Source organism: Phoxinus phoxinus, assembly GCF_949152265.1.
Source record: "Phoxinus phoxinus genome assembly, chromosome: 15".
Taxonomy (NCBI): domain Eukaryota; kingdom Metazoa; phylum Chordata; class Actinopteri; order Cypriniformes; family Leuciscidae; genus Phoxinus; species Phoxinus phoxinus.
Window position 1 is genome coordinate 5703810 of NC_136890.1, and position 23478 is coordinate 5727287.

The 23478-nt window shown below is 38.3% G+C and overlaps 2 protein-coding genes across 2 annotated transcripts in view; one reads left to right on the forward strand and one right to left on the reverse strand.

Moving 5' to 3' along the window:
- The window catches only part of antxr1a (ANTXR cell adhesion molecule 1a), a 326460-nt gene that overhangs the window by 105264 nt on the left and 197718 nt on the right, over positions 1 to 23478 (forward strand). The window lies entirely within an intron of this gene.
- bmp1a (bone morphogenetic protein 1a) overlaps positions 1 to 23478 on the reverse strand; it is a 98840-nt gene that overhangs the window by 16829 nt on the left and 58533 nt on the right. Inside the window, exons 7-13 of the mRNA XM_079637211.1 lie at positions 16531 to 16655; positions 12401 to 12516; positions 9451 to 9553; positions 9232 to 9348; positions 8430 to 8575; positions 5517 to 5712; positions 5059 to 5184 (exon numbers count right to left, since the gene is read on the reverse strand). Coding sequence (XP_079493337.1) covers positions 5059 to 5184; positions 5517 to 5712; positions 8430 to 8575; positions 9232 to 9348; positions 9451 to 9553; positions 12401 to 12516; positions 16531 to 16655 — 929 coding nt within the window. The remainder of the gene's footprint in view (positions 1 to 5058; positions 5185 to 5516; positions 5713 to 8429; positions 8576 to 9231; positions 9349 to 9450; positions 9554 to 12400; positions 12517 to 16530; positions 16656 to 23478) is intronic.

Genomic DNA, 23478 nt, shown 5'->3' on the forward strand with positions numbered 1-23478 from the left:
CAAATCCTACAAAAGATGCACTGAATCCGGGAAAACACATTTAACGTTTGATTAGTCTTATTAAAGAAAATACGGTAAACTAGTCGCTACTTAAGGAATTTTAACCTACTAGCCTGTTAGTCAGTTCATTATATTTAGCAGAATGAAGAGGTTCTGTAGAGTAAATTACATTGCATCACTTGAACCTGGGCAACCGGTCACAATTAACAAAGCTTATTGGTGATTTAAAGGGGACATATCATGCTAAATCCTCTTTTTTAGCCCTTAAATGCATTTTGTTGTATATTTGGAGTGTTTAGAAGTACAGAAAAGTTGAAATTAGAAATTAGTCTCTTCAGGTGCTTCGTTGATATCTTTATATTCTGTTTTGGTCATATTTTACAACCTGTTGTGTTCTGATTTTTCTATTCTCTATTACGTTTTTTGAACAATAACGTCACAGTATTTGCAGCGGAACTGCTAAATAAGGACATCGACTCCCGACCCAACACTTCGAGCAATCCGCCATTTTTATTAATTATTTATTAATCAATGACACATAGGTTATAACCGTAATTAAACTAAACTATACCTATTCCAACTCCATACAGCATATATTCGGAAGGAACACCGTTACTGTGAGTTTCTGTTTTGATATTATCATCTTTCCGTGAGTTGAGATTGTTCACTGAGCGCGAGCTGGTTAGGCTCCGCCCCCTGTGCCATGAACAAGCAGCTCATTAGCATTTAAAGGAGACACACTAAAACGCACCGTTCTTCTGAGCCCCAAAAAGTGACGATTTAAACTTGCTGTAAAAAATTATCTGTGGGGTATTTTGAGCTAAAACTTCACATACACACTCTGGGGACATCAAAGACTTATATTACATCTTGTGAAAAGGGGCATAATAGGTCCCCTTTAAACATGTTATCATCCGTAATGGCAAATAAGCTTTCCAACAAATGTAAATCAATATTTACATAGTATACTAGTAGTACATTTATCCCTCTCACACGTGTCCTGCATTGTTTGTATAGAAGTCTTTAAGGCCAATTAACAAAAATAACCTGGATTATTCAGGTTTAATTCAGTTCCTGACTAACATAACAAAAAAAAAAAACATGTACAACAGTCCCTTAAAAATTCTTTGGAAACTCTTTTTTGTAAAAGTGTGCACAACACAGCTAGATTTGAAGCACTCTTAAACTTTCACTTTATCAAGCTGACCAGCTTGCGGTTTGTCTAAACAGGCGGAGGCTACACATAAAATAACAAGAACAGTCCTGTTTAAATTAAAATACACAGAGAACAGCCCCAGGGTTCATATCTCATCAAAACACGAAGCAGAAAGACAAAGTAGTATAGTTTAATGCGGTGCGATCCAAATGAGCGACCGGATCCCCTACAGCGATTTCCACTGAACACACGCGCTCGGGGAGAGACGTTTCCATGGCTACCATCGTGCCGTTTAGAAGCCTTTGGACAGCCCTTGAAGTTTGAGCTTTGTGTACATTTAAGCTCTATCTGTCTCTATTCCCACAGGACTGTCGTGCAGTAAATCTTTTCTACATTGGCTATTCTGTGAGGAAGAGCGGCGCAGTCATTATGATAATGTTGGATTTACTACTGATATGATAGCCACCGGGAAGCTCGGCCAGTCTTTCTTTTATCTAATGGAGAATCATTTTCCGATCGCTCCAGGCTGTCACGATTGAGCCGTTGAGTCATCTCAGTGCATGTCTGAACAAACAGATTTTTGCTCAATATAGCAGCTGCAGGGTACGTGCTGTCCTAGCAACTGCCTCGCGTATACAGATATCAGCCGGCGATACATAACACGAGGCATTAGCTGTTAGACAACAATTGACCTAAGAATGCGTTGACCTTTAACCCAAACTGTTTGTTTTTTTGTTCACTGTTTGTGCTTTGTTCAAGGCGAATATGATCCAAACTTCATGGTTATTTGAAGCCACTCAGAAACACAGAGCAGCGCTTTTGTAAGTGTCGTGCGGAGGAGGGTTAAGAAAGCCAGGCAAGTGAGGTGAGGAAGGTGCTCATAACTCGCTGGCAGCCCCGAGCCCATAGCACAAAACAGATGTTGGCGGTGTGTCAACAGCGCAGGCAGGACTTGTAACTAAGAGGATGCAGTAGCACAGACTGTCCACTAGAGGCAGAATGAGGACACTGCTGCCAGCTTTCTTCATTTAAAGCTTTCTTTTTTAATTCTTATGCCATTGAAGTTAATTCTTAAAGACCCCCTGAAATCAAAATGTAAGTTTTTTTTTAGCTTTTGGAATGAATATGTTAGCCTTAAAAGGGATAGTTCACCCAAAAATTAAAATTAGCCCATGATTTACTCACCCTCAAGCCATAATGGGTGTATGACATTCTTCTTTCAGACGAATACAATCGGAGTAATTAAAAAAATAAAAATAAAGTCCCTTAAAGTGCATCATATACATCATAAAAGTGCTCCACGCAGCTCTGGCGGGTTAATAAAGGGCTTCTGAAGCGATGCGTTTGTGTAAGAAAAATATCCGTATTTAAAACTTTATTGACTAAAATAACTAGCCTCCGGAAGACGCATCGATTTATATAAGAATTGTGTTGCCCAGCCCTGTTTGTTTGAACCGCGAGAGGCGACGATTAATCGTCGATTAATCGAATCCAAAATAAAAGTTTGTGTTTACATAATATATGTGTGTATAGTGTATAATTATTTTGTATATATATATATAATACACACACATGCATGTATATATTTGAGAAATATTTGCATTTATATACTGCATATCTATTTATATATGATTTATAGACCCTTTTACAGCCCACGTGATCAAACAGTTGCGCGCGCATTTTGGCAACGGAAGTGGTGTTGTTCCCCACTGGCTCTAACGTGTTAGCAACTCCGAAAGTTTATCAAAACGGTTTCCCAGCATCAAAATGTCTGGTTGTTGCGTTTACTGTTGCACTAATCGGTATTCCACCAATGGGCTTAAGTTTTATAGGATTCCGGCAGGATCACGGCCGTTTCCAAAGAACCGGCGGCGCCTGTGGCTGCTGGCGATTAAACGTGTTGATTGGAGCGAGGACTTAATAAAAAATGCTTGTGTCTGCAGCGCCCACTTGACACGCTGCTGATTCTCGCCATAGTTCCGTTGCCAATATGTGTGCGCATACGTTGCTACGTCATCATTGTGTACAAACAGTAAAACGGTCTATATTATATATATAACTATTTTATATACAAATAATACATTTTTCTTAAATATATACATGCATATGTGTGTATTTATATATACAAAATAATTATACACAATACACACACATATATTATGTAAACACAAACTTTTATTTTGGATTTGATTAATAGCGATTAATCGTTTACAGCCCTACGTCAAAGCTTGCGCTCTACTCCTACGTCATCGTTAAGTGTTACTCTTTTGCCGTAAGTCGACTTGCGTAGGCCGTCTGCCGGAAGCTTGTCATTTTAGTCGATAGCGTTTTAAATATGGATATTTTTCTAACACGAACGCATCGCTTCACTTCAGAAGGCCTTTACACACATTGCTTCACTTTAGAAAGTCAAGTACGACTTGCAATCTGTGAGGTAAACTAAATCCTTTACATGAAGTTTGTGGAGCTCGTCACAAAAATGAATCGAAACTCAGCGTATAGGCTACTAGCAAGCTCTTGCGTGCCATCTGAACCATAGAACGTGTCTTCTTCTGCTCTTTTTCTTATTGTGGCGGTTAGCAAACAGCGTTGCATTACCGTGCGCGGCCCCTTCTGGATTGGAGTGTGGATTGCCTGTGACTGACTGTATTAGTCATCTGACTATATGCACCGAACTATGACGTCCACCAGATACATACTGGGAACTAAGAAGGCGAAGCACTGCTACTTGGGTGGAGTGATTAGCGTAACACTCTGAGGGAACTCTCATCTCCTCACCACGGCGCTTCTCAGGCGCTGCGAGCAAATCACTCCGCAGAAGTAGCAGTGCTTCGCCTTCTGAGAATATAGTTCCCAGTATGCATACGGTTAGAAGATGGCTGTGTCTCATGTGACCTTGTTATTTGTACACGCTGTGACTATATAAATCACAACATGTAAATAGGAAAATGTTGGCGTTATTTTGTCACTTATTGGGAGCAGTATGCTAGCTGGAGCCGTTTACCTCTAGTCTTTGTGCTAAGCTAGGCTAGCGGTGGGTGCGTCAGACAGAGTTACGGCACGCACGCAGATGAGAAGGGTATGTATGGACTTATCTAACTCTGGGGGATACAGTGAATAACCTAAAGTCCCAAAAAGTCGGCGTGTTCCTTTAAAATTAATTAATTTATTTGGGTTGTTTCAAATATTAAACATTATAATATAACTCTAGCTATGGTAGCACTTTATTTTACAGTCCTATTCAGCATGTACATACTACGTACTTATTAAAGTTAGCCTATTAGAATAACTGTGCAATAAGCCTGAACCTACCCCTAAACCTAACCCATGTAGTTACCTTATATTAACCACTACCGTACTTTCTTGGGTAAGTACACTGTATGTACACATACTGTAAAATAAAGTGCAACCCAAACTACATATAATACATTTAACTTTTTTCAGGAATCTACAGAGCTAATACTCTGAATGATCGGTCATTATTATCCGTGACGTGACTTTTTGCTGAATTTGAAACTCAACGACAACTCTACATAAATTAGTCAAAGCAGGGACCTTATTTTAAATTGAATAATTATGACAATTTACAGATGGATTAGTATGATTACGTTACGTTAAAAAAGACAGCCTTTGCATGATCGGTGAGTCTTGGGCAAGGACTGCCACACAATCAGAACCAAGACTTCAAAACACCAAGAAGTAAATATTTTGGGAATTTTTCTAACAAACCGACCCCTGATCTGTAAAAAAGTGATGTCATTGCCCTAAAACTATTTTAGAATTAATCTTTTTAACCACAGACAGGGTGTTTGTACAGCTTCGCCTCGATGCTACCGTATAATGGCGCCATGAACATTTTAAATATGGCACTGGCCTGTAACCAGCACTGTTCACATACTGACCCTCGCAACTCCGTTTGTCCGCCGCCAGTTCGTAACCAGGGTCACAGGCACACTTGTAACTGCCGAGCGTGTTGACACAGCGTTGCTCACAGCGACCGTTGTCGGGTCTGGAGCACTCGTCCATTTCTGCAACAACAAGAGCAGCAGAACTTAATGAGTTACAGTATCTTAAAGGAGCGATGCTAATATCTAAAGGAGATATTTAATGCCAATATTGTAGCATTAGCATTATTGGCATTGCATGATTAAGCCAAAACTGGAAACGGATAACATCAGGGCTTTTTTTTCTTTCTTTTTGCTTATATTGGTGATTGGCCAAAAGTTATATGTGTGCATTACTGAATTTCACTGAAAATAAAAAACAATTAAAAAAGAATAAATACTCGCTATAAATTTAAAGCCAATCATCAAAGATCTGAAATTTCCATTGATGGAGAACAACAAACGTCAAACCTCACCTTTGAAGAAATTAGCAGCAAATCCAGCCTTGTTGACAGAACCGTCAGACACAAATTTCATCCAGAGCTGGTTGGAACTGGATTTAATATCATCAGGTTTGTCATAACCGCAGAATCTGCCCAACAGCGGGCTGCTTTCCGAGTTCCCATCTCGAACCTCCAGGTAGTCGTACGCGCAGTTATCATGCCTCTCAATCTTGGGTTGAAAAGACAAAAGATAATGGAGAAAAGGGGAATGGAAAAACTAAATTTAAACCTGAAAGACCTAACATGTATTTCTTTTCTTTCAAAGCAAGACGTGCCATTTACATTTGATGGCAACCAGCAGCGACTGTAACCAACCTTTTCATCAAAGTCAAGAATATCTTAAGAAAAGAATGAAGCAGAAAACAAAATTGAATGTTTTTCCCGTTTTCATTTGAATGGACAGATCTACAACATCACTGTTTCTAATTCAAAGATCATGGGGAGTTTGAGTGTATTCACACCAGCTGGTTAGAGAGAGACTGTCTAAATTAACTCAGAACCAGGGCAATGACATATCAGAATCAGCCAGACAAATAAATGACAAATAATTTCAAATGCAATTAAAGGTTGCAATTTAAAGTTTGAAAGCACCAAGCAAGTAGCAACTATATTCAGCTTTTTAAAGATCGTAACAAAAATAAAAAAATGGTATGACGATGTGATGGACTTCACATTAAAGTCAATGGGTCTCATTCACTAATAATTGCGTGGATTATTTCGTATTTGTACGCACAGGAGAACTTCTCACGAAAAATCTCTGTCTAATTCACAACACGCTTATACGCACATTCATTTGTTCTTAATATCGTTCTGATGTTAGTGAATTTGGAGTATTCTAAATGAGTGGCACTGAGCACGCAACCCGATCACACTCTATAGCACGCAGTGTGTTCATCGTGCAATTTAAACGCGAAGATTAGTTTTTACGTGCATAGGATACACATGGGTTGGTTAGGGTAGTTTAGTAGTGGTGTTGGGTGCGCGTGTGTATTATACGTTTGGTTCGGATTAGTGGTGTGGGGTGCGTGTGTATCAAATGCACGTGAGAACTGCGTATCATATGCACGTAAAAACTAATTTTCGCGTATGAATTGCACGATAAACACAATACGTGCTATAGAGACGCATTTAGTCATTAGCATAAAACACGCACAAACCATCTCCATATAAGGGCTTTCCACACAACCTATCGTCACTCGCGTCAAACTTTTGCTGTTTGCAGACTCATAATTCTCATAATAAACACCTTTTATACAGACCAGCTGTACACACACACACACACGTATATCTGCGTTATTCAGAGAAACCTCGCAGCTGAAGTTATAACCCTGATGTGGGCCGGATCTGCGCCGAAACAATGTTGCTGTCTGAGAGAACGCAGCTTTTCTTACTCTTTAACTGTCGCCACGGACCAATCGCCACGGACCAATGGTAGAACAAAGGTGTTTACCAGCCGGAGCAAACTTTTCTAGAAAGTTCGCTTTAGCGAGTTATTTCGAATTCCTATGTGATGGAATGTATTTAAGATTAAATTAAATTGTATTATTTAATCATTTAATAATATAATTTTATATATGGATTATATAATACAATTAATGCAACGTTCTTCAATATAATTATAGTCGTGTTAGGATGAAATATAACTTCTGAACACGATTATAAGGCCGTACAGAGCAAGTGCCTTTTGCGTACGTGTGGTTTCCGTTGTTCCTATATTTTTCAGTAAATTTAGTAAATGAGACCCAATGTTCAAAAAAATGTCATTACATTTGATTGATATTAACAATGATGGCTTTTTTTCACTCACTTGCTGATGGGTCAAGCTGCGTTTCAAAATGGAAATGCTCACATTATAAGAATATAACAGATATTCTTATTATGTGAGCATTTCCATTTTGAAAAGCAGCTTGACCCATCAGCAAGTGAGTGAATATTTTCGCCATAAATAAAAAAATTTTAATAAAATGTGTTTTTTTTTTTTTTTCATAGAAAAAGTACTGTGTACAACATTTGTTGTCAGTTAAGGCCCGATATACTGACGGCTCTTTGTTCAGCTTTACCGTCCGTATTAAACCTGAAAAACAGTGTCATTATCTCGTTTCATCAGAATTACAACTTTATTTTCTACCATAAAGCAGCTCTCCAGTGTGTTTTCACAGATGTCTGACCGCGACCGACTGATCAGGCGAAATGAACAAGAAAAGAGAAAAGATTTTCACGTGAAAGAAGGCGGAGCCTCAGCGCACACCTATTACGTCATCGCCACGGACCAATGGTGGAACAAAGGTGTTTACCAGCCGGAGCAAACTTTTCTAGAAAGTTTGCTTTAGCAAGTTATTTCGAATTCCTAAAACGAAGTTCGTTTCGGCCGGATTTTGTTCGAATTGACGTCACATAAGTTAGTTCTTCGATTTCGCTTGAAGTATGTCAGGGCCTATATTGAATTATTTATTATTGAGTTGCAGCCCTATTTTTTCCAATTCTATTATGTTTATTTCTTGTTTAGGACACACACTAACATTAAAACATGGTGTATAAACTAGGGCTGTCAATTAATTTAAAAAAATTTGGTCGATTAATCGCGATTAATAATCACAGAATATGACAGAGTTTGGATTTAAGGGTTAGAATAGAAATTTCCGCCTCCCAAAATAACAGGTGCTTACGCTATTGTAGATGCTCAGTTTGATGAACTCCCGACTTCTAAGATCATCTAAACTGCTACACTAATACACTAATGATGCAATATCACGTGCTTCATTCATTTATTTGCGTGAAATTATTTGAATGCGTTAAGGATTTTGCGCTAAAGCGTTGACAGCCCTAGTATAAACAATTAATTACATGCTTATTATGCAGTAATAAGAACTTTTTCCCCAACCATACCTCAAAAGACTGGAAGGTAAGGCCTACGTGGTATCCCTGAGCCACAGCGACCTTCCACACACACACTTTGTTAGGTCTGTAGTCATCTGGGTAGTTCGGGGACTGAATTTGACCATTGTCTTTCTTCACCTCCCCACCGCAAATAGCTGCAAGATAAAGGACAATTGTTAACAATTAACATCATCATTTCTTTTTTCGTAATATAGACCTCTAAGTACCAGAAAGACGCTGAGCCTGGAAACATGACAGTAAAGCAAGAAAATCCCTTCTTTCACAACAGAAACTACAGGAAAACGATATTGTTAGGCGTTTTCCTAATGGAAACTCTCAGTATATCAGTTACGGAAGGATTTAGGTCTGTGGGGCAAACTCTTATAATAAATGAACTTGACAATGTTTTCTGTTGACAGGTTATTCTGAGCACTCTGGACTCGCCCTAGTCAGTGACCATGAAATTGCAGCCTTGGGCTAATTTTGCCCACAACTCTTTTGATTTTAGAAATAATTATGAGAAAGGCAAGGCTACTGCCACAGCAAATTATTAAATATATGAATGTTTACATGAAAATGTCAATAGTATGAGCTCAAGGCACAATTTTTTGACATTTTATGTCCCTATACTTGCATGTCTTAATACACATTTACAAAGTGTGCACTTTGGCATCACCAGGAATGTTTTCCCGACTGGAATGGTGGCACTTACGCTGTACTACACACAAGTACAATAGTTCCTCTTTATAATTTCTTCTATGCACAATAGTACATATTTTAGAAAATGTAATGGTTGTTGAGTCGCTGGTACCTTCATAAACCACAGAGAAGCCCTTTCCCACCCAGTTGCTGCTACTGCGAAACTCAATCCACAGGCGACTGTCTGTAGAGACGATCGGCTCGGGTAATTTATCCCCACAAAATCGACCTGCATACAGAGGTACAAGCAAATGATTCAACTTTAATTATCAAGCTTCACTGCTACTTGTTCCATATTCTTCTTCTGAAATGTCAGCGGTTCATCTCATACCTTTCAATGGTGCTTTCCTCCAATATCCATCTCTGATTTCCACATGATCATACCAGCATAAATGGCTCCGGTATAAATCCATAGATGTAAAATTCAGAATGATCTTAGGAAATGAAACAAAAATGGTAAATTGTTACTAGAGCAAGTTTAAATCGGTGCAAGTGTAATGATTACAAGCAATTTGTGGAATTAGAAGCAAGCAGGCTGATTGTCTATAACTTCATAATTCTGAAATGTACCTCATTTTAATTGTTAAGTCAAACTGTGTGGAGGTAGTTAAGTCAGATTCATAACAAAGTCATTCTTTTGATCCGGTTCTGTTTAATGATTCAATCGAAGCATTCAGTAGAGTGTAAACTACTCCACTCTGAGCAAGAGATTTGTTTTGGAGTAAAGATATATGGTGAGAAATTAATATTTTAATATAATATATTAATATTTTCTTTAGTCAGGCCTCTTATGCTGCATTCACACCAAACGCGAATAGAGCGTCTGGCGCAAGTGATTTCAATGTTAAGTCAATTTACGCGCGTCTGAAGTTCTTGCGGCGCGAATGAGGCGATTAGCGCGGTGCGGTACACGCAAATTCGCCTCATTCGCACGTCCAGTTTGCGCGAATGACGTGAATTGAACGTCTGGCGCGATACGTGCGAGTGGTGCTTTGTGCATTTACGCGTTTGAAGCCAATTCGCGTCTGATGCCCGAGTTGAATTTTTTTTACTGCGTTAACCAACCAGGAGCCTGCTTGCTGCTGTCACGTGGTGAAGTGACGTGATAAACGGGGGCAGGCCCGCTTTTCAGTTTATAATGCCATTTTAAATGTTTGGCCTCAATACATTATTTTGTAATATGACTAAATGCCCGCATGAAAGAAGGAATGACGTTGTTCAGCTACATGTTAACTGAATGTGACACTGAACACTTGCAGTCATACATTTCTGAATGAGATGAAGAAAAACTCACATAATTAAAGAAGTCGTTTGACCTACGTTATAACGAGTCATTAATGTATTTTAAATATGTTTCATAGAATAGAACCGAAGCTACAGAATTGAAACATTTCTCGTTTACCAGCGGCAGACGTCAGGAGGACTAACCGAGGTGAGGCTGCTCCAGGCGGGTTACATGAGCGCTGAGCGCCCGCTAATCGCCTGGATCTCATCTCACAACTCCGAAACGTCAGATTAAATTTTTTAAATAGGTGCTTTATAAATAAACCACAGATTTGAGCTACAACTACATTCTCGACTGAACAACAAAAACTAAAACTACATTTCGTGACACAACAACAGTAGTATTACACAAGAAGCGGATTTCGCCTCGGAATGCATTCAAAGTGTTCAAGCGTCAAACTAGACTCGATGGACGCGAATTTGACGCTCTATTCGCGTTTGGTGTGAAAGCAGCATTAAAATAGTTTTAAAGTCCCTCGGTGGTGAAAATCAAGTTTTTAATGTTGTATATGTCTATGTTCAAATTCATAAGTCCACAACAATGCTGAGTATTTTCTCCTTAAAACTATTTTGTTTCTGACGTCACAAACTACCTTGTAACCAATCAAATCATCATGTGATCATCAACGAGTGGATCTCTGAGCTGGTGTGAGTGAGTGGAGGCAGGGCTAATTTGCATATTCATAGAACCGCGTATACAAAATGAGGCAAGGGTGTAGAGTTACATTTAAGCTATTTTAAAGCTAATTTTAGTGATCAAAGATAAGTTTTAAGTAGGGCTGTCAATCGATTAAAAAATTTAATCGCAATTAATCGCATGCTTGCCATGAGTTAACTCGCGATTAATTGCACATTTTTTATTTGTTCTAAATGTACCTTAAATTAATACTTTTCAAGTTTGTAATACTCTAATCATTATGGGCATGGATAAATATGGATTCTTTATGCAAATGTATGTTTATTATTGAAACCATAGTCAACAGAGCATGAAGACGAGACATGTTTCAAAGGTCATAGATGTTTTTCAAAGAACTTGTTCATGTCTATTAGACACATGAAGAAAGAATAAATAAATACCAGGTTCGCATTACTTCTCTTTATTTGCACTGAGCAATTTACTAAAACAAACATGTTTAGATTTTTGCATGGCAGGGCAGCTCTTCTGAAAATGCTAAATATACATTTATTATTTATTATTATATTAGTTTGTCTCTCTCTGTGCCCATTTTGATGAAGCTAAATTCTCAATAAAACTGTTTTCATTGGTATATTTTACTGTTTCTGTTGTCAAACAACGGAATGAATATGAAATAGTGACTGAAACGCGACCCATTAAACATAACCAGCTCTCCCTTCCAAGATGTTAATCTGCACAACAGTCCTGATAATCGAGCCGTCGTCTGATGAAATCAAATACACATAAGATCAAGACAATATCTGCGCTGTGATTTCTGCTATAAGTGCATGTACAATTAGAGAAGCAACATAATATCTGTGTTTAACTGAATTAAAGTGCTGCTCCTCTCCGTTAATATGATGTTGCGTTAACGCCTAATTAACGCGTTAACTTTGACAGCCCTAGTTTTAAGGGATACAATTATTGACTACAATGGGACTTGTTAGTCCGAATAGCTGCTCGGAGACGTTGCCAAGATGGCGGCCGAGTGGCACGACTTGCCTAAAAGGACTTTGCTACGACACACCCCTTACGGCATTGATCCTGGCTTTTGTTCACACAGGGCACGTTCCGGGACTGATCCCAGCAATGTTACTAGGTCCCCAACCCGGGATCGATGCCGGCATCAATCCCGGGACGTGTTTGCGTTCACACAGAAGGCACTCTGGCAATTTCGCGGCAATTTCCCGGAATCAACGCGCTGTGTGAAAGGGGCTTATGTGGGACCAATATCAATGTTTATTCCATAAACAATCCTATGGGCTAAAAATATTTCTCACAACTAATCAGAGCGAATCATCAGAGCTTCCGGTGTCTTCACCTTTTCTCCTGGTGTGACAGAAATTCTCCATATGCAGTGCATATATGCTGAATAACCATTCGGAAAACCAGGAGAAGAGAAGTTCCCACTACTCTCCTGCAAACTGTCTCCACATCCTAAGAAAGAAAAAGAGAGAGAGAGAGAGAGAAAGAAAGACATGTCATTAGCGGTCAATGTTCAAAAGGAGTTGAACAGTTCAATACACAAAAACAAGATTATTTGATTAGTTGCACAACGGCCCACAAAGACAGTACGCTCCCTGTGTATAAAACATTGTTGTGCGTCACAGAACACAACAAAGACAAAAGACCACGTAAAAGTCTGGATTGTCTTTCACAGTGTGCGCCTTGAGCATTTGTTATGAAGCACATCTGCTTCTAATGTCACACACCTGCCTAATATTCACAGCAAAGAGCAAGAGCAGGAAATAAAAGTGCTGCAAAATTCAAACTAAAAGATTTTCAATTATACGGTGCTGTGTGCAATTAAAATGAAACCACGGGCAGCGTACTTTATTAAATGTGTAATTAAACGCTCTAGAGGTCACTGTGGAGATACACATGGCAAACCAGCATTGCTTCATTAAATGTTAAAACACCAGCAGTTGCAGGATATATTCATGTTACTAAACATGTGCAATGGATAATGTACAGTCTGCTTTATGCTGGGGTCCTGATTACCCTTTCAAGTCATTATTGTGCAATAATCAGCAGCTGATGGTACATTATCCTGCTTATTACATGACTATTGCATGACTACTTCTCCCTCACTTTCCCTCCCAAAGGCAAGGTGTAAAGTGATCTTGTTTAGCCGTTTACATTTCTTATATTATCCACACATGCTCTGTCCGCACGAGTTGTCGGTCATGTACAACTAGAGTAGCAAGAGCAGAGATTCATCTGGCCAAGTGTGCGGAGTGTCTTCAATGTTTAGAACCATTAACACGCGGTCTGGCAAGCGACGGACGCCGGCGAGGAATGCTGTGTAAGATTTCTGCAACACTCACACCTTGTTTTCCCAGAGTGTGATTTTCTGCATCCTACTCTGCGTACGGCCACATCATCCACACATGCCGGCTGTATGGATACGTCATGTGACTCGGGCTATTCCACAACAGGCCTGTCAGAACTTTAAAAACTGAGAGCCATATTTGTAAAATGAGCAACAGTCCCACTCCCAGATGAGATTATTTATGGGTTGTTTTTTTCACGCCATGCTAAAGACAAACCTCAATATAACGAATTTTTCCAAATCAAATTTAAGACTTTTTAAAAGACCTTTATCAACTCAACTGTATGTCCAGAAACTCAAACAATCTCAAAATGAACCATGTTATATGTTTTTTACAATATTAAACACTGCAGCACACTGCACGCATTTAGTGAGGACTTGCAAACAGGGTAACTAAGTTTTAAAGACAGGTTGTATATATAGTACCGGTATGTATATATATTACTGTATATATATATATATATACCGTATGTATTGAAATTGGTTTGTGTATCAATACATTCATATTAGAGGTTGATTGATACTGTATTTTTCTGATACAATAATAATGTTTAAAGAAAAGCAATGAACAGATTATTTGCCATTACCAGTGTTGGGTGTAATGCATTACTAAGTAATCAATTAATGTAATTGAATTACTTTTCCCTTGAAAAAGTAAAGTAAGAGATTAATCTTATTTTTTTCTGTAATTTAGTTACTTCTGATGTAATTGCATTACACACTGTATAGACTATAGAGCAATTCTATATATAAAACAATAGTAGTGTACATTTTGAGTTTGTTTCTCTGTTCTGTTCATGTTTGAGTTTCTTTGTTAATCTTCTATGTTGTTTATTAGTTCATTTTTTCCTCTGTTTGTTCCGTGTTTGTTTCTATGGTTTCTAATTGATTGTGTTGGTTCAGTTTAGATGTGTTTAAGATGTAATTCACCCTTCGCCTGGAGTTTGATTGACAGGCGATCTGACCAATCATAATCTGCTTTCCGCAGAATCAGCCATTTTGTCCGACAAAGCAGTCAGGAGAGTTAGTAGATTAACGTCGGTGGACTTGATTGAAAAACAGTGTGTACTGATGAGTTTCCGTGGTTGAAACAACATTCCTTCTGATGTTCATTCACGTTTATTTGATGCAAAATATGAACTAAAAGGAAGAGATGATCGGTTCACGAGCAGCTTTAACTGAGGCGCTACACCACACATTAAAGAGCCACAAAACGCTTGCATTTCTTTAAAAAATGACAAAACTTGAAAGCGGAGACATTGTTTCATATCAAAAGTAACCTGCTCTGTCCTGTCTGTCGGCGATGTGTGGCGTGGGAGCGCATCGGATGTACCGTAGCAACAGTAACTAAAGGGGGCGGGTCTTTGCGAACGATTAATTAGTAGCTAGTAATTTACCCAACACTGTTTTTGTTTATTATAACCAAAATATCTATGAAAAGGGCTTTAAACAGGAAACTTATTTTGAAATGTCTATGCTTTACTTACAGCTGCTCATTCAAAAAGACGAGGGAGATAAACCACACAACATATTGTAACATAAACACCATAAAATAAACAGTCATAATTCATTAACAGCAATCACTTGGCATAAATGTGAGGTATTCATTGCTTGAGAGACGGTCTGAAACTACAAGCCTGTAGAACAGTTTTGCTTTTTTTTCTTTGCTTTTTTCTTTTTTTCTTAGAACTTGTTTTATTACACTTTTAAATGTATTTAATTAAATAAATATTGAATTAAATCATAGCCTTTTGAATTTTAATCATCATATTTTGCCGTGTCATGATTCCAGTTTTTATTTATTAACATTTCATTGATTTACTTTTTATGACCTTAAATGTAATAATACTTTTAGACAATTAATAGACCCTGGTTTGCATGGAGGATACACTCATTGCCTCTCTGGTAGTGTATGTTTGAACATCTCTGTAAAGTTTACATGAAAAATGTCCTTTTCTGCATTTATTTGCTGTATCCTACAAAGCAACTGTTCTCTTCTCTGTTTTATCAGGGAAAGAAGACAAATTACAAGCTTCCTGCGCTCGACCGGTGTTTACTCGGCCTTTCCGAGGCCGGGAGTAACGGAGACTGTCGCCAAGATACCGTACCACATCAATTGTGGATGCGATGTTATTTCCAGATTACATAAACTTAAGTGTCCCACCCTTACACTATGAAACAGGGGCAAATGTCACTGAATGATCCTAAAATGTGTTTTTCAAGAGTAATTTTGTCTTGTTTTCCATCTGAATTATCTAAATATTCTTTAATAAGGCCAATTTACTTGAAACATGTTTGTTAAACATACAGGTGAAACTGGAAAAATTAGAATATCGTGCAAAAGTTTATTTATTTCAGTAATTCAACTTAAAAGGTGAATCCACCGTAATATATTATATAGACTCATTACATGCAAAGTGAGATATTTCAAGCCTTTATTTGTTATAATTTTGATGATTATGGCTTACAGCTTATGAAAACCCCAAATTCTAAATTAGAATATTGTGAAAAGGTTTCATAAGCTGCAAGCCATAATCATCAAAATTATAACAAATAAAGGCTTGAAATATCTCACTTTGCATGTAATGAGTCTATATAATATATTACGGTGGATTCACCTTTTAAGTTGAATTACTGAAATTCAAAAACTTTTGCACGATTCTAATTTTTCGCTTTTCACCTGTAAACAGCTAAATATTGTAATATTTATGCTTTAACAAAACGATTTGCCAATTTTTTTGTAAAAAAAATTAAAATATTCAAGATTAATTCTATGAAAACAAAACACCTTAATTACTTTCTCACAAAAAAAAGAAAATTCACTATATATAACATACTTTTTTTATTCCTTTTTAGGATGTTTAGATATTTGAAATGGCAAAAATACTGATTTAAAAAATATATATATATATTCTTTGCATGAAGTTTTGCTTGTGAAGTTCGCACATGTTTTCATGATGTGCTTAAAGTCTCCAATGACCCAGATTTTCTATCTCCACCATCTTTTCTTCTTGTGGAGTCAGACAGGAGCTTCCCCTTCCTTACGCAGAAGGGTTTGCCAGATTACCCCTCTGTAATTCTGTAAAAATTTGATGTTTACATATCTGTTATTTTCTTACTTGGACACTTGTAAAGTTTGCGTGCCTGTGCGATGTCTCCTTTGCTCAATCTGGTCCTCTGACCGATGGGCGGCCGTACTCCGTTCACATCGTATCGTGGCAGAATGGTGTCCAAAAATATCCCTCTGTCAGCAAAACAAAAAAAGGCATCACTTTAATCAGAATGAACAAATCCTTCTTGTTATTTTAATCCTCTTGTCTCTTAGTCATTCACTATCTCTTGTTTCCTGGAATGTCTCTTCACACCCACACACAGAATCACGTGTACTTGTATAAACACAAACGTTATCTCACATTTTAAGATGGCAAGTTTCAGCAGATGTACAGAACTCAACAGGCTGTGTAGTCACTTGTGGAGCAGACAACAATCCAAAGGGAACTCGAGCCAAGCTGCGTGGAGGCAGTCGTGGAGGTTGTGGCCTGTGGCTCGCCTGCTCTTCAGTTATTGTGTTACACTATCCTCAATAATGTCCACAATGGTTTCGGACACCCAAATGACGGTTCCCAGTTTTTTGGCTTTTAGTATGAATATGTTAGCCTTACTGTTATCTATAAGCTAGTGTGCTCCAAAACAATGACAAAATTCACATTTAGAAGACCAGACGCAACGCTGAAAATTAAAATCAGGTTGATGTCAGAATCCAATGTCAGCTTGACGTTAATCTCCAACGTTGGACAGACGTTGTATTGTGGTTGAAAATCGGTTGTCTTTCAAATGTAGTGAGGTTAAAGTAAAAAGTTTCCAGAAAAAATAATACTCAAGTAAAGTACAGATACTCAAAAAGTGTACTTTGTTACTGTCCACATCTGGCAATGTCCAAGCCTCAAAATACAGGCAGTATCAATATTTGTCAAAAGATACTGTAGTACCACTATTCACTGTAATATCTGCATGATTTCAGTACTCGTTCAGTATTGTATGTATTATTTGAGTCCAGTGCAGCAAGCACAGTTATTTGACAGCATCTTATAAAGCGAATACGCAAAAATATAAAAGCCAAACACATTTGTCTGACGCATATGTACATAACAATTTTAAAACATCTGCCAACAATTAAAAATAGTGGATATGAAATATAACAACATGAAAGTGACCTGCACAAGCACCTCCGAAGATGAGTTTGGTGGACTTTAGAAAGGTTTGAGATTGTTTACAATACTCACATTGGTTTTTGAAAACATGACTGTAAATTATAAAATAGTGATGCACCGAAATACATTTTTCACTGAAACGCCAACACCACCAAAAATTCTCATTCAGCCAAAAAACAAAACTGAAAATTATTTGAATAATTGTAAATTGAACTCTATTCTGTTCAATGTGTCATGTTCACAGGTTATAATCCAGCCGTATAAAGTTCTGAAGTGACGACGAGCCGCCTCTAAATATTTCAACCGAACAAATTCACATATTGCGACTCAAGCTATTTTTTGGTCACAGTGAAGTGCGTCATGTTTAGCTGCTGTAGCGCATCCACATTATGTGCACAAAATAGATGTTGACACAGCCAAATTGGGTAATTGGAGAAGCCCAAACCAAAAAAAAAAATTTGTTTGCAGTTTTCAGACAAATATTTTCAGGTCCTGAAATTTTGGTGCATCACTAGTTCAAAATTGCAGATTTGGCTTTACAGATTCAAATGTCTGTGAAAGTGAATACATAAAAAAAAAATACATACAGAACTTATATAATTTTTGTATAATAATGTTCTAAAATTTACTGTAATAAATTTACTGTTTAAACTGAAAATAATTATTAGAATATAACAGTCCGTGAAATAATGACACAACACAAAAACAGAGTTAGCGCCATACTACTTACTACGGTGATTCTTCTTAAGCTGGTATTGTACCATGAGACAAAAAAGGTATTGTGACAAAGATAGTTTACACTGGTTACTAACATTTGTCTCAAGTAATTCAATCACAAACTATCAGACAAGTCAGATCGCTGTTTGTTAAAGGAATAGTTCACTTCAAAATGAAAATTCTGTCATAATTTACTTTCCCTCAAGTTATTCCAAAGCTGTATGAGTTTCTCTCCTCTGTTGAACACAAAAGAAGATATTGTGAAGAATGTCAATAACCAGACAGTTGATGGACCCCATTGACTTCCACAAAGTCAATGGCTAACGTCAACTGTTTTGTGTTCAACAGAGGAGAGAAACTCATACAGCTTTGAAACAACTTGAGGGTGAGTATATGATTCATTTTTAAGTGAACTATTCCATTAATATGTATCAAATGAGTCTGTGACCACAAATGTTTCAGACATATGTGTAGGCTTTTCCAAAAGTTTCTCAAATAACCTAGCTTGTTACACATCAGGACGCATTGTGGACACTTGCGTGAACTGTCTGGACCGCCTCTGAATGTGGTTTGAGGGAACAGATCGCAAACTTTTCCAACCCAGCAAAACTACAACTGTGTTAACATCCAACAGTAGTCTGGATCATGGTGACTTCAAAACATCATAAAAACCCCAATGGTCTGATGACTCTACCACTGATACAAAAACAATGACCTCTCCTGGGACAGTCACTAAATCCGGCCGGTCTCATAGGCCCGAGGCAGTGGCAGCCCAAACATGATCTGAATCCACGTTTTATTTGGCTATAACCTCCTGTCTGATGTCTCTGGACTCTTGATTGGTCACTTCAGGGTTGAGCCTTCCTAAGAAGCCTCATGAGAATGTGTTGTAGATAAGCTATAAACAAAAGACAAGTGGAATAAATATGGATAAAATATGGAGAAGTCACGTTCTCCAGTCCTACTACAGTAACTCAGGCTGAAAAAAAAAAAAAGTTTGCACAGTTCAACAAAGAGTGATTCAGTATCAAAAACCTGTCTCTATTCTCGCACTTCTTTTCGCACTTTGACACTCTTTGCAAGTTTATCGTCTAGCTTTTCACTCCGCGGTGGCTAGTGAGGGTCTGCTCATTTGTTTGTTCCCATGGGAACCTTCCAGTCAACAGCAGGCATGTTCAAATAGGGAAGGATGGATTTCCAGAGCTCAACTACGAGCGTTATGTGAAAGAAACCAGCAGAGAAATGCAACCCACATTTCAAGTAAATAAACAGTTTAGTGATATAAATATGTAGGCTACTTTCTTCAGATTCAAGTCAAACACATCAGAGATTTTTTACAGCTACAAGAAACAGACTAATTTGAATCAAAACATAAAAAATATAATATGTGAATCCCATGAAAGCTTTTATGATGAATTCCAGGTCATATTGAATGATAATAAGGATTTTTTTTTTCACTACATTTTAATGTACATATATATTGTATAATTGTATATACATATACAATTCGATTAATTAGAAAAATTAGAATATTGTGCAAAAGTTAATTTATTTCAGTAATTCAACTTAAAAGGTGAAACTAATATTATATAGACTCATTACATGCCAAGTGAGATATTTCAAGCCTTTATTTGTTATAATTTTGATGATTATGACTTACAGCTTATGAAAACCCCAAATTCAAAATTAGAATATTGTGAAAAGGTTTTTATAAGTGTAAGCCATAATCATCAAAAGTATAACCAATAAAGGCTTGAAATATCTCACTTTGCATGTAATGAGTCTATATAATATATTAGTTTCACCTTTTAAGTTGAATTGTTGCACAATATTCTAATTGTTCGAGTTTCACCTGTATATATATATATATATATATATATATATATATATATACACACACACACACAATTATCATCACTGAAATAGCATCACAAAAAAAGCAAATGTCATACATTATTTAATATTTAATTAAATATTTGTTATATTAAAACAATATTAAAATGTATAATTTTTCTGCTCATTGAAATAAAAAAATAACTGTATTACAGTATGTTTTACAGTATTTATATAACAGTAATAAGACTAAGTAATGAGACTCACTTTTTTTTACAATAATGAGATTTTTTACAATACTGGGAATTACTAAAAACTTGTGTTACAGTGAAATTTTGTGAGGAAATGTAATTTTCAACTGTCATGAAAATAATGTTACAATGAAAAACAAGCTTGATTTTATTTATGTAAAATAATGTTGGTATCTTTTGATTTTGGGGTCAAATGTGACCTGGCTGTTTTTGTAAGCTTCAGCCTTATTGTCGGTCTGTGAGTACAGAACAGTAGATGTGTGGGTGAGCGCTAGCGCTCGGCTGGTGTCATCTCACACTGAAGACATACTGCAAGCTCTTTATTTGCTTTTGGCTCAACTTGCCGGTACCAGTTTCAAGAAGAAAAACCTCCCTGAGTAGGGTGGGTGGAACGGGGGCCAGGAGACAAAGAAGGAGGTCGGAAAACATGCCCCAGACAAAAAGCTAGGAGGGCTCACCCGCTTCTCGGGGAGAAAAGTTTCAAAGAAAAAAAACCTGAGGGAAGGCCATGAAATCCTCCCGATACAAGTGCAATCAAAGAACCTGTCTTCCCACGGAGATTTACAGTACGAGTACTCTGCAAACACAGCAGGGATGATGGGAAAAAAAGACAACAGGACAGTGGACAAACAGAGCAGCCAGTCAGAGCGCGGGGACTGTTAGCTTCACTCAAGTTGCTGTGAAGTTTCTGATGTCCTTCTTGCAAAGTCAAGACTGAACGATAAATCCATGCAAGTTACCCTTTAATTTCTGGTATAACGGACAGAAAATGTATGTACAGGACAGGAGGATTATATGATAAACTCAAGAGTAAAATACAACCCAGATGCCTCAAGTACACCAAATCTAGTAATCATTTAATAATTATGGGAAGAAGAAGCCCAGGATGAGTTCACCATGCAGTCTATATCTGCTCTGCGCTATACTTAACTCTTGGGTTGAGTTTTCCAGTACACTCCCAGAAAATGGTTTAAGAAACTAGTCCTTGTAGCAGGGTTGCCAGGTTTGTGTAACAAAACCAGCCCAATTGACCCATCGCAGGGAGTTTGATTGACATGCGATCTGACCAATCATAATCTGCCATCCGCCGAATCCGCCATTTTGGTCCGACAAAGCAGTCAGGAGAGTTAATAGATTAACATTGGAGGATTTGAACTTGAAAGTACTGATGTCTTTCCGAGGCATTCCTTCTGATGCTCATTCATGTTTATCTGATGCTATAAATTGACTAGAAGGAAGAGATGATCAGTTCACGAGCAGCTTTAACTGAGGCGACACAGCGATTTGTCAGACACATTAAAGAACCACAAAATGGTATTTTTTGTTTAGATTTTTTTAAGAAATGTGTTTTGAGACTTTGTTTCATATCAAAAGTAACCTGGTCTGTCCTGTCTGTCAGTGTGTTGTCTCTGCTTCGCGATGTGTTTTTCACTGCGAGAGAACATAGTGCGGCGTGAGAGCGGCGTGGCTTGTTGGACATAGCAACAGTAACTAAAGGGGGCGGGTCTTTGCGAATGGTCAATTGCCATGCAAAACCCGGCCAATCATGGCCCAAACTAGCCCATCGCGGTACAGGGGAGCTCTTCTTCTGGGCAGAGGGGGTTTGCTCCAACCTGTGGACTAAAAAAACACTCCGTGGCGACAGTGTAAAAGTAGCCCAATTACGCAGGAAATTTGCAAGATTTTCAAAATCGTCCGATCGCTGTTCTTCTCACACTAGACATTACATGACTGTCTGGGGTACCATTAGTTGCTGTTGTGTGTACATTACACGATGGATCGGCGACAGTGGGTCACACATTACACAGATTTGAATAGGAAGAACCGTTGACAACTCTGTCTGGTCTACAAACTAGGTTTCACAACCAAACACATGCGAGTGATACATGAAATCACGCGTTAGACAAGGGTTCCCGCATAATACTAAAATCATAACCCGCAAGATGCTTGCGATCCAAGTTGTCTGTGCACTGATTTGCAGCGAAAAATAAAAAAAGAAGAATATGAAGCAGAGAATGCTTGCTTGCAGAAGCCATGTTTGCTGATGTTTGGTTGCAGATCTAGGACTCCTCCCCCTGAACTTTCCCTTACCCTGCATCTTGCTCTCTCATTGGCTGTAGGTTTCCGCTGATGTAATAACAAGTCAAAACACATTTCACACTCCTGGACTCTTGACAGGTAGCATGCTAAATATCTTCCGGGCATCAACAACACATCTGCGCTTCTCTAAGATCACGTCTTTGATCACTCACACTACGGGATTGTCACTCACGTAAACAAGCACCAATTTGCCTCAGATTTCACGCATTTGTTGCCGATTTCCACAAAAATGTCGGTGTGTAAAAATCGGGGCTAAAATCGTGATGTGTATCTAACATAAGGCAAGTGAGGTTACTAAAAACTGTTATTTTACACTCCGTCTTTACTCTGAAACGGCTTAAACAGATGGGGTTTTCCCAAGAATATAACAGATTTCCACGTCAAAGGCGGCAGAGCCTCAGAGCCACACATACCTATTATGTCACCACCACGGATATTTTCGTTACAAATAGGTGCAGAAAGCAATTACTGAAAAATGCTGTTGAAAGTGGATCGGACTGAGCTTCACAACAAACTTGTAGCCAATCAGCAGTAGAGGGTGTATACACTCATGATGGGCGAGGAGAAAGTGAACCAATCAGCAGTAGAGGGTGTATACACTCATGATGGGGGAGGAGAGAGTGAGCCAATCAGCAGTAGGGGGAGTTTCCACCCATGATGGGGGAGGAGAGAGTGAGCCAATCAGCAGTAGGGGGCGGGTCCGCCCATGATGGGGGAGGAGAGAGTGAGCCAATCAGCAGTAGGGGGCGGGTCCACCCATGATGGGGAGGAGAGAGTGAGCCAATCAGCAGTAGGGGGCGTTTCCACCCATGATGGGGGAGGAGAGAGTGAGCCAATCAGCAGTAGGGGGCGGGTCCACCCATGATGGGGGAGGAGAGAGTGAGCCAATCAGCAGTAAGGGGTGTGTCCACCCATGAAGAGGAGGAGAGAGTGAGCCAATCAGCAGTAAGGGGCG